This window comes from Triticum aestivum, chromosome 7A, assembly GCF_018294505.1.
Source record: "Triticum aestivum cultivar Chinese Spring chromosome 7A, IWGSC CS RefSeq v2.1, whole genome shotgun sequence".
Lineage (NCBI taxonomy): Eukaryota > Viridiplantae > Streptophyta > Magnoliopsida > Poales > Poaceae > Triticum > Triticum aestivum.
Window position 1 is genome coordinate 60,387,757 of NC_057812.1, and position 12,206 is coordinate 60,399,962.

Consider the following 12,206-nt stretch of genomic DNA (forward strand, 5'->3'; position numbering starts at 1 on the left):
TTGGCCTAATTTTTCAAAGTTAAATGCTGATTTTTTTAGGGAAATTTAATTACATACCAAATTGGATGTTCTATATATGAGCATAAGAATTAGGCCATAAATGATTTGTTTGTCGCGTTATATATTTTTCTCCTCGAGAATAAAGCTACATTGCAATATTGGTTGTATTGATCGTCTTGCCTGGATCCATACTACCTAGCCCATTAATTTTGTTCATTGTCTTCTCTCATTGCACCGTGGCTTCAAAATTATGTTTTCTCTAAAAGTCCGTCCCGGGTAACTTCAAATCCTGGATCCGCCACTGGCACCAACGGAGAGATTGCACGTCCGCCAGCGCGTTTGGATGCCAGACGGACCGCACAGCCTCCGGTGAGGCAGCTACAGCTGGCCTAGCATCGGATCCATGCGTCATTTGGGCGGACGCAATGGATTCTCGATAGATGGAGTCCGAGCACAGTCGTGCACGGGCATCCCCTCAGGCGCAGCGGAGCGCAAGCCGGACGGTTATCTCCTCCTCGAGGCCGCGTGCGATAAGGTCGAGGTCGACGGATTTGGAGGTGAAGGACTTGGATCTGCTGCCCGTCATGCCGGAGACGAGCTTGGATGGCGGAGGGGAGTGGAGAATAGGTGAGTGAAGTGGCTAGGGTTTGGTCCGGCGAGTGGATAGGGAGGAATTTTTGTGGAGTCGGGTAGGCCGGCGTGGGCCGGGTCTGACGTGGCGGACGTAGGGCGCCTCGTATCCCCCCATATTTGGGCTGGATATGAGGTGCCGGTTAGCCCAGACGTTTGACGACCGTTTGAGGGGTCCGTCTGGATAAAAATCATGACCAGACAGAGACCGGATGGTCTGTCCAAACATATGAGACGGGTTTGAGGCGTCGGGTTGTAGATGCTCATAGGAGCGAAACCGGCGGCACCTGCTCTGCTCTGCTCTGTTTCGTTTCTTTTATCTTACACAAAGGACAAACGCCTCGTGTAGCAAAATTATCTATGTATTGTGATCAGATCAGCACTGTGGTGCCTAACTTTAAATGGATCGAGATCTCCCTTTTCTTGCTAGCTTTAGTTTGGTGGGTAAAGAAAGAAAGACGAGGGAGGGAGCAACAAACAAACATCGTCCAATCCTGTGGATTCCCATACCACAGTTTTGGATGCCGCTACCGGAAAGCGTGCTCTGCCCACCAACTCAGTTCTGCACTCCAAGTCCAAACGAGTACCCACGGTTTGCACCCAAAACCGTGCGTGGCCGCCACCTTTTTGCTCGCTATAAATACCCGGATCAACTCCTCGTCCTGGAAGCATCAAGCAACAGTCAGCCAGCCAACCAGCCCATCTCATCTCACTTGATCGCACCCTTTGTACTGAGCCGTTTCTGCACAAGATCACGGCGAGGATGTCGTCGACGGCCACCGTCACCCGCGCCCACCTCGAGAACAAGCTCGCCCTCGCCAGACGCTGCTCCAGAGGTAGTAACCAGGATCCACTTCTTCAGAGTTCAGTTCAGCCAAGTTGTGTACTGATAGTCTGACACTAGCAATGCATTTCTTTTTCTTAAATCTTTTCCAGAGGCGACGCTCGCCGGAGCAAAGGCGGCGGCCATCGCCACGGTCGCGTCTGCGGTCCCAACGGTGAGCTCCTCCGTCCGGGATTTGTTGATTTTCATGCACGTTGGTCTGGTTTTCATGACTGAACTGTTTATCGTGCAGCTGGCGAGCGTGCGGATGCTGCCGTGGGCCAAGGCGAACCTGAACCCCACCGGCCAGGCGCTCATTGTTTGCACCGTCGCCGGGATGGCCTACTTCGTCGCCGCCGACAAGACTATCCTCTCGCTGGCAAGGAAGCACTCGTACGAGAGCGCCCCGGACCACCTCAAGGACACCTCCTTCCATGGCGCCGCCGCCGCAACTCGTCCCCGTCCGCCGGCATTCTTCAGGCCTTGAGCTAGTATTATCCTGCTAATGTATGATAGCACGCGCTTGTCCGTTGCGCGTATTCTAAAAAAAATGTATGCATCCTTGTCAGTGTCCCAACGCAAGAAACTGCTGCGCCGGAATGTATTATGTATGCACATGCTTTACATCTGTGTACTGAATAAAACTGAGGGCTCGATCCTGGTTTCAGATAAGCCGTGTACGACAGACTTCATATCTCGACGAAGATGGAAACTGAGCTAGCAGTGAGGCCGTGACTTACAGCACAGAATTCAGGTGGCCCCACATGTTAATCCGAAACTGCAGAGGCTGCCATGGCCGGAGCCAAGGCCGCGGCAATCGCCACCGTCACTACCGTAAGTACCCAGCTAGCCATTCAGCTCTTCGAGGAAATCCCTCCAGAGTTCCTAGCATGTCTCATGAATGTACGTGATCCCTATTAACTTCAGCTGGCGAGCGTGAGGATGTTGCCGTGGGCCACCAGGGCGCACCTCAACCCGACCGGGCAGGCCCTCATCATATCCACCGTCGCCGGGATGGCCTACTTCATCGTCGCCGATAAGACCATCCTCTCCATGGCCAGGAAGCACTCCTTCGATGACGCACCTGACCACCTCAAGAACACCTCCTTCCACTAATTAGACTATAATAGATCCATTAGTAGTGTGCAATAAACTGCAAACACTTATCTGATTATGATGTTCAGCCAGCTGAGAAGCGACGACTTATCTGACTAGTAATGCGCACATGCAACACACGTTAATAGTTAGGCAATATATTAATTACACACAGATATTAGGTATGATATTATTTATATATTAATTATGTGATTAGTGCAATATTTGGTATGATATTAATTGCACGTTAAACCAGTGGTGGTGCCAGGATCAAAACCATGTGATGTCAAGCTTCACTAATAAAAAAAATTAGATCATAAACAGGAATAAAAACATCATACTTTATTACAAACCGTCTATGGCAGTAGTGCTTTGTGGCGATGCATACATTGACATGTATATGCATAATAGCATCAATACTAATAGACTAGAATACATCAGTTTCAACATAAGTTATGAGACAATGGTACAAGAAATCATCACCTATTCTATTGCGCCAATCAGACTTGATATATTTCATTGCGGAAAATGCTCTCTCAACTGTTGCCGTCACCACCGGCAAGATCAATGCTAGCTTTACCAAAAAGAATACTAGAGGAAAGGTATTGTACTTCTTTGTCTCAACGAGTTTTCTGCAAAGATCACTAACCCCTTTCAAATTGGAGTCTTGAATCATCATGAACATTTTCAAGGAAGTTATCAAGTTGGACACTAAGATCTTCAATCTTGCTTTCACTCCCAAAATCTTCTGGATACAAACGAGCCATTGCTAACACTTTTTCTTTGTCAAAATTAGCAAACGAATCAGAAGGATCCAAAGAAGCCATCCCAAGAAGCAAGGTTGTGTTGCTTTCACTAAAGCGGTCATCAATCTCTACATGTAACATATCAATAACGGTGTACATCAGACTTTGGTAGCAATTCTTATTTGATATGCCATCAGTCTGAGCCTTCCGCTTTGATTTCGATCCTCGGGGTATATGCATAGCATCCATGTGAAAAAGTTCAATATCTTGTTCAATGCAAAAATCAGTAACCTTTTTAATCATACCTTCCCAACGTTGGTTTCTCATGTCATGTAGCCTTCTTTTGGTTGTGTGAATATATGACACGGCATTCACAATGTCCTGATCCTTCCTTCGCAAAGCAACACTTAGATAATTAGTAATCCCAAGTATAGCCTTCATCAAGTGCATCATGAAAACAAAGTCAAATGTTTGAATAGCATCCAGAACACCTTGCTTTAATCCTATCAAGAGATTTCCTGGCGTTTTGTGCATTATCATCAACAACTTCAATTACCGAGGGGGACATAACAATCATATTCAAGAGAGAGCTGAAATGAGACCCCCAACGAGTATCCCCAGCTCGTTTAAGTCCAAGTTCTTGATTCAAACCTCTACCAGTTTCAAGTTCTCCATTCTGCAGTGTCGTCTGGACTCTTTTTGCTTGTTTCTCTCTAAGCATATCTTTGTTCTTAAAAGAATTTCCCACTGTGGAGAGAAGAACACTCATCCACTCAAAAATCCATACCACATCTTCATGGTTTTTTACAACTGCAACTAGTGTTAGCTGAAGTTGATGAGCAAAACAATGAATGCTATGAGCAGACCTAGAATCTCCCATTACTAAAGTTTTCAAACCATTCAAATGCCCTTGCATATTACTACCTCCATCATAGCCTTGGCCACGAATTCAAGAAGGGCTAAGGTTATGTTTTTTAAGCAATGCATAAATAGCTTGTTAGAGAGCAAGAGAAGTTGTTTGAGTAACATGAGAAAGGCCAATAACACGCTCCAATGAAAATCCCCAATTGTCAATGTATCTTGTAGCAAGAGCCATTTGTTCCTTGTGAGATACATCACGAGATTCATCAACCAATATAGCAAAGTATTCATCTCCCAGATCTTCTATGATTGCCTTCACAGTTTCTATAGCACAAGCTTTCACAATATCTTTCTGGGTAGTAGAAGAAACTAACTTTAAATTCTGAGGAGCATTCCTCAAAGCAACAGCAGCCACATCAGGACAACGTGCAACATACCACTCATAAAAAGTTAGAAAATTCCCCTTCCTCAAAGAAGACTCGCTTTCATCATGACCTCGAAATGGCAAGCTCAAAACAAGAAGCAACCTTGCAATATCTATTGACGCAATTAGCTGAGTTTGGTACTCTATATTGGATTTCTTTGTTTTCTGTCAAAGACAACTCCAATGGATTGCTTCTAGTTCATTAGATCATCCCATCTCTCCATGTTCTGATTATGAGTACTTGAAGGACCCCCGACATGAATATCCAATCTCTTTACATTATTCCAACTTTTCCACCCCTTTGTTGAAAATTCATCTCCACCACCACGGCCTAGACTTTCATTCTGAAACATATAGCAACTAAATCTGAGAATGGTTTCATACTTAAACCATACTCGTACATGTATCTCTCAAAACCATACTTGAATCAATACCCGTTTAATGCCATTTTCAGCCCAACCAAAACTAAACCCTCTATTTTTTTCCACCCAAACCAATTTAAACCCAATACATAATTATGGGTTTAAACCCAATACATAACTATGGGTTTGCTTCAATGTATATATGATTACACAAATCGACATGTTAAGAAGCAAATGACATAGAAAAGGCATAAGTGCATCTACAACAATTTAGGAATAAAGTTATCGTTGAGATACGGTCAACACACAGCAAGAGTAAAAAAAACAATGCCCACAACTAAAAAGCTCACTGACAAGTGTATTAAAACCAATTGCTTAGCTAAAGCACAAGCAAACACATTCGATTTGCATGTGGTGTTTCCCCATAATACAGAATTACATAGTGCATTGTAGCATTTACAAGGATCAAAGGTACTTGTTGTCGATGCGTCCTTGCTTATTGCACATAACACTAGTAGAAAAAGGGTCAAACGTGAAGCACAATAGTGCCGGTTTGAATTTCAGTCGGCACTAATGTGTACAATAGCACCGGTTCGTGGCGGCGATCAATAGCACCGGTTCATGGCGAACCTTTAGTACCGGTTCATGCCACGAACCGGTACTAGAGGCTGTGTCAGCCTGCGGTCAGGCTATGGCCCCACCATCACCATTTAGTGCCGGTTCGTACCATGAACCGGTACTAATGAGGTTATGGTAAGCTGTTTTTAGTCCCACCTCGCCAAGAGAGAGGGACTAGGAGCGGTTTATAAGCCCTGAGTGCAGAGACGATGAAGAAGAGGCTCAATGCTCACATTGCTTAGCTTCAAGCCTTCAGGAATATAGTAGATTGCACGAAGCTATGCGCAGTGCAGTTCACACTATTTCGAAAAGCTTGAAGCAAATTAACGAGCATTGCAACTCTTTTTTATTTTTAATAACTTATTACAACTCCGGACTTCTTCTGTTATGGCAAAAACTAATTGCACGTCGGCATTTCTTTTTTTTAAACTTTGGTTATAACTCCAGAATTTGACCATCAAGTTTTGCAGAAAAGAAAAAATAGCAGAAAATAAAAAAAACTATAGTTGAAAAGAAAAAACTATATAAAAAAACTACTCAGAAATAAATAGAAGAAAATAAATATAGCAGAAAAGAAAAAACTACTCAGAAATAAATAGAAGCAAATTAACGATCATTGCACCTCTTTTTTATTTTTAATAACTTATTACAACTCTGGACTTCTTCTGTTATGGAAAAAACTAATTGCACGTCGGCATTTCTTTTTTTTTTAACTTTGGTTATAATCCAGACTTTGACCATCAAGTTTTGCAGAAAAGAAAAAATAGCAGAAAAGAAGAAAAAAAACTATAGCTGAAAAGAAAAAACTATATAAAAAAACTACTCAGAAATAAATAGAAGAAAATAAATATAGCAGAAAAGAAAAAACTACTCAGAAATAAATAGAAGAAAAAATAAAGCATAAAAGAATTTTTTTTTGCTATTTTTCAATCGTTCATAAAATGACCGTGAAACTGAAAATCACTACAAAATGAACTCTGAAAATGTTGAATTTTGGCAAACTAGATGAATAAAACTACTCACAAATAAATAGAAGAAAATAAATATAAAAGAAAAGTAAAAACTATACAAAAAACTACGCAGAAATAAATAGAAGAAAATAAAGCAGAAAAGAAAAAAACTATATTTGCTATTTTTCAATCGTTCACAAAATGACCGTGAAATTGAAAATCATTACAAAATGAACTCTGGAAATGTTGAATTTTGGCAAACTAAATAAATAAAACTACTCACAAATAAATAGAACAAAATAAATATGACAGAAAAGTAAAAACTATACAAAAAACTACGCAGAAATAAATAGAAGAAAATAAAGCAGAAAAGAAAAAAACTATAAAAAAATTGGGGCGCTGGCCTGTGGGCCTGATAGGCCATAGGCGTGCAATTACAGGCCTTAAAGGCCCAGCAGACTCACAGGGCAACGCGCAGAGTTTAGCCCACAAGCCTGCTATATAGAGGAGTTTGAAGAGGTAGCCGCGTCTGGGTTTATAAACCAGTGCGGCTGCCCTTCGCCCGGCGAGGTGGGACTAAACTTTGGAGTGGCAGCGCGAGGCCTTTATTACCGGTTGGTGGCTCCAACCGGTACTAAAGGCCCCCCTTTAGTACCGGTTAGTGGCTCCAACCGGTACTAAAGGCCTTCGTTTCCCACCGCTTGGCGTGGCGAAAATAGGCCTTTAGTACCGGTTGGAGCCACCAACCGGTACTAAAGGCCCATCCTATATATATATAGCACTTACGAAAATTTCAGTTACATCTCCCCACTTCGTCTCCAACCTCTCGCGAGACATCGCCGCGCGCCACTCGATCCCGTCGTCGCCACCCGTCGCCCGTCGTCCGTCGTCGTCGTCGTTGTCCCCGCCGCCGCCCATCGTCGTCGCCATCTCGCGCCGCCGCCCCGAACGCCGCGCGCCGCTGTCCGTCGTCGTCTCGCCGTGGTTCCGTACGTCTCTTGATCTCACGTATACCCGCCGCGCCGTCGTCCGTCGTCGTCGCACCCGGCCCGTACGGTGGCGCCCCCGCCCGTACGTACGCCGCCGCCCCCGCTTGTACGTACAGGGCGGCGGCGTACGGGGCCACACACATACACACATACACACACATATATACGTACACACTACACACACATATTTTTACTTATTTTCTGTTTTTTAGAAAAGTTAATTAGATGACCGAATGTTTGATTAATGTCGAATGTTAGATAGATAGAAAATTGTCGAACTAGAGATTTGAACTAGTTGAATAATTAATATAACTAGTTTATTTTTAGTAAGAAAATTATTGAACTAGTTTATTTAGGTATATGAGATTTGAACTAGTTCAATAATTAATATAACTAGTTTATTTTTAGTAAGAAAATTGTCGAACTAGTTTATTTAGGTATATGAGATTTGAACTAGTTCAATAATTAATATAACTAGTTTATTTTTAGTTCAATAATTATTAGGTATATGAGTTTTTCTGTTTATTTAATTTTTTATATATTTTGAGTTTATATAAATGTTAGATTAATGTCGGATGTTAGATGAATTAGATAGAAAAGTTAAATATATAGTAATGTCAATTGTTAGAGATGAATATAGTTAGATATATTAATGTCAAATGTTAGATGAATATATATTTGGCTAGATATTAATTAATGTTAGATAGTAATAGGTGTTTAATATTTCACCTATATGAACATAGGAAATGTCATCTGACGACGAAAAAGATTTCATTATGTGCGAACACTGTGAAGACCAGCGCGGCTTGTGCGACAGAAATTTCCTTATTGATGGTAGGCGCTTCAGCATCAAGCTGGATGAGACATTCGAAGTTGATACAATAAGTCACTTTGTCAATTATTATTTGAATGCAAAACTTATGCTTCATTTGCTTCAACTTATAATTTTAAATTTTCACTATTCTACTAGCGCATCCCCTGCCATGCAAAAATTCTTGTCTTGGATAACATAGGTTTTAGTGCTATAGATGATATGGAGGTAAAGAGAGTTTACTTGAAGACGGAGCATGGGTATACTTTCAATGTCAAATTATATAATGGAGACACATACACCCATTTTGAATGCAAAACTTGGCAAGCACTATGCAAGGCTTATGCATTTGAGCCTGATATGGTTGTCACCTTTGATATTCATCCGGAAGATGATATTGAAGGTAATATAGACATCTGGGTCGATGTGCAAACGCCTCCAGTTCTACCATTATGTGACTTTTTCTCAACCATGCATGCATATGTTTATGTCTTTGATACAGTTTATTCAAAAATAGTTGACAACTAATTTGTATTGTTAGCTTATTTCGGTTCAAGCAAACATGTCCGGCGCTTGGTAGACAGGACCTACTACTGCCCCGGGGCTCAACTAAACTGCGAGGAGATAAGTCATTATGTTTTATTGCTTGAGGATCTTAATACTGTCAAGACAAAAAAAATTCCTGAACTTAGAAATATTAGTACTCAAAACGTGTGACCAATGGTGATCGTATTGAACTACGGTCACATTTATAATCGAAAGATGGTAAGATTTTAACTATTTGTCCTTAATTAGTGCATCTTTTGCATACATTATTTTTGAAGCTAAACTTTCATTGCTTAGTATATTAATTACTATACGATGTTCTTCAACAGGGACTTCTGATGACGGTTGTGCCTCAGTGGATCGAGACTAAAGGTGACATGTCAATGGTTAGCTTACGGCCAAGATATCCTACATTGCACATGAGTGCATTCAGGATTTCTGAAAGCGAAGAATGCTTAATAGTGAAAGATTGGAGCAAAATTGTTAACGATCGCAGAGAAGTACTAGGGGGCAGCAAGCAGAAGCGCAACCCAAGATTAGGAGACAGATTCATCTGCATGCTCCAATATGATGAATCAGGAAAGCTACACATGTTCTATGCTATTCTACCTGAGAGGGAGAAGCACTAGTTCATGCTCTTAATTAGTGTCTCATGTCCGTGTCTGTACTTCGATGTTGGTGATGATTATGTTGAACTCGATGATATCTTTGCTTCTATTACAAAGTGAATGTTTCCTCTTTAAGCTAGCCAGTGTTGGTGATGATTAGATAGCTAGCGGTAATGACTATGATGATTAAATAATGGTAATTAGACGACTACGATGATTTTTAGCTAGCTAGAGTTTATTTATTTATTAATATACTTTGATGATGATGATGATGATGATGATGATGACGACGACTACAACTCATTATAACGTAAAACAATCCTAAATTAAATTGATAACACAAATTTAATTAAAAATACAAAATAAAACAAAAACCCACAAACATTTAGTACTGGTTGGTGTTACTGTTGGGGAACGTAGTAATTTCAAAAAAATTCCTACGCTCACGCAAGATCATAGTGATGCATAGCAACGAGAGGGGAGAGTATGATCTATGTACCTTATAGATCGATAACGGAAGCGTTTGGTTGATGTAGTCGTACGTCTTCACGGCCCGAACGATCAAGCACCGAAACTGCGGCACCTCCGAGTTCTAGCACACGTTCAGCTCGATGACGATCCCCGGACTCCGATCCAGCAAAGTGTCGGGGAAGAGTTCCGTCAGCACGACGGCGTGGTGACGATCTTGATGTACTACTGCAGCAGGGCTTCGCCTAAACTCCGCGACAATATTATCGAGGACTATGGTGGAAGGGGGCACCGTACACGGCTAAGAATATGATCACGTGGATCAACTTGTGTGTTCATGGGGTGCCCTTTGCCTCAGTATATAAAGGATGGAGGAGGAGGAGGCCGGCCAAGGCTTGGCGCAGCCAGGATGTGGAGTCCTACTAGGACTCCAAGTCCTAGTAGTAGGACTCCAAGTCCTAGTAGGAGTCCACCAAGAGGGGAGGAAGGGAGAAGGAAGTGGAGGAGAAGGAAAGGTGGCCGGCCCCCTTTTCCCTAGTCCAATTCGGACTAGAGTGGAGGGGGGGCGCAGCTGCCCTTTGGCCCTTTCTCCTCTTCCCACTAAAGCCCATCGAGGCCCATTGCTTCTCCCGTAACTACCCGGTACTCGGAAAAATACCCGAATCACTCGGAACCTTTCCGATGTCCGAATATAGTCGTCCAATATATCAATCTTTACGTCTCGACCATTTCGAGACTCCTCGTCATGTCCCCGATCTCATTCGGGACTCCGAACTCCTTCGGTACATCAAAACTCATAAACTCATAATATAACTGTCATCGAAACCTTAAGCATGCGGATAATTTTGACCGCTGTCTAGTGATCTACTCTTAGATCACTATTGTACTCCCTTGCTTAACACAGTGTAGGGTATACAATTGATCTGGTACACAGCATGGCATACTTTATAGAACCTATGGCTGAGGCATAGGGAATGACTTTCATTCTATTTCTATCTTCTGTCGTGGTCGGGCTTTGAGTCTTACTCAATTTCACACTTTGCAACACAGGCAAGAACTCTTTCTTTGACTGTTCCATTTTGAACTACTTCAAAATCTTGTCAAGGTATGTACTCATTGAAAAAACTTATCAAGCGTCTTGATCTATTTCTATAGATCTTGATGCTCAATATGTAAGCAGCTTTACCGAGGTCTTTCTTTGAAAAATTCCTTTCAAACACTCCCTTATGCTTTGCAGAATAATTCTACATTATTTCCGATCAACAATATGTCATTCACATATACTTATCAGAAATGTTGTAGTTCTCCCACTCACTTTCTTGTAAATACAGGCTTCATCGCAAGTCTGTATAAAACTATATGCTTTGATCAACTTATCAAAGCGTATATTCCAACTCCGAGATGCTTGCACCAGTCCATAGATGGATCGCTGGAGCTTGCATATTTTGTTAGCACCTTTAGGATTGACAAAACCTTCTGGTTGTATCATATACAGCTCTTCTTTAATAAATCTATTAAGGAATGCAGTTTTGTTTATCCATTTGCCAGATTTCATAAAATGTGGCAATTGCTAACATGATTCGGACAGACTTAAGCATAGATACGAGTGAGAAACTCTCATCGTAGTCAACACCTTGAACTTGTCGAAAACCTTTTGCGACAATTCTAGCTTTGTAGATAGTAACACTACTATCAGCGTCCATCTTCCTCTTGAAGATCCATTTATTCTCAATTGCTTGCCGATCATCGGGCAAGTCAACCAAAGTCCATACTTTGTTCTCATACATGGATCCCATCTCAGATTTCATGGCCTCAAGCCATTTTGCCGAATCTGGGCTCACCATCGCTTCTTCATAGTTCGCAAGTTCGTTATGGTCTAGTACCATGACTTCCAGAACAGGATTACCGTACCACTCTGGTGCGGATCTCACTCTGGTTTACCTACGAGATTCGGTAGTAACTTGATCTGAAGTTACATGATCATCATTATTAGCTTCCTCACTAATTGGTGTAGTAGTCACAAGAACAGATTTCTGTGATGAACTACTTTCCAATAAGGGAGATGGTACAATTACCTTATCAAGTTCTACTTTCCTCCCACTCACTTCTTTCGAGAGAAACTCCTTCTCTGGAAAGGATCCATTCTTAGCAACAAATGTCTTGCCTTCGGATCTGTGATAAAAGGTGTACCCAATAGTCTCCTTTGGGTATCCTATGAAGACATATTTCTCCGATTAGGGTTGGAGCTTATCAGGATGAAACTTTTTCATATAAG

The 12,206-nt window shown here is 41.8% G+C and overlaps 2 protein-coding genes across 2 annotated transcripts; both read left to right on the plus strand.

Moving 5' to 3' along the window:
* Positions 1-403: 403 nt before the first annotated feature.
* On the plus strand, positions 404-2,125 carry LOC123153015 (uncharacterized). The gene is made up of 4 exons (XM_044572343.1): positions 404-627; positions 1,291-1,466; positions 1,567-1,628; positions 1,707-2,125. The coding sequence occupies exons 1-4, from the start codon at positions 404-406 to the stop codon at positions 1,938-1,940; spliced, it is 696 nt and encodes a 231-aa protein (XP_044428278.1). The 3' UTR covers positions 1,941-2,125.
* Positions 2,126-2,148: 23 nt separating this feature from the next.
* LOC123150777 (early nodulin-93-like) lies at positions 2,149-2,676 on the plus strand. The gene is made up of 2 exons (XM_044570607.1): positions 2,149-2,287; positions 2,381-2,676. The coding sequence occupies exons 1-2, from the start codon at positions 2,246-2,248 to the stop codon at positions 2,567-2,569; spliced, it is 231 nt and encodes a 76-aa protein (XP_044426542.1). The 5' UTR covers positions 2,149-2,245; the 3' UTR covers positions 2,570-2,676.
* The last annotated feature ends 9,530 nt before the right edge of the window (positions 2,677-12,206 follow it).

Coding starts and splice junctions, on each gene's coding strand:
- LOC123150777 (XM_044570607.1), top strand. CDS start 2,246: ATGGCCGGAGCCAAGGCCGCGGCAATCGCCACCGTCACTACC. Junction 2,288..2,380: donor CAATCGCCACCGTCACTACC/GTAAGTACCCAG, acceptor TATTAACTTCAG/CTGGCGAGCGTGAGGATGTT.
- LOC123153015 (XM_044572343.1), top strand. CDS start 404: ATGCGTCATTTGGGCGGACGCAATGGATTCTCGATAGATGGAGTCCGA. Junction 628..1,290: donor CGGAGGGGAGTGGAGAATAG/GTGAGTGAAGTG, acceptor ATCAACTCCTCG/TCCTGGAAGCATCAAGCAAC. Junction 1,467..1,566: donor CGCCAGACGCTGCTCCAGAG/GTAGTAACCAGG, acceptor AATCTTTTCCAG/AGGCGACGCTCGCCGGAGCA.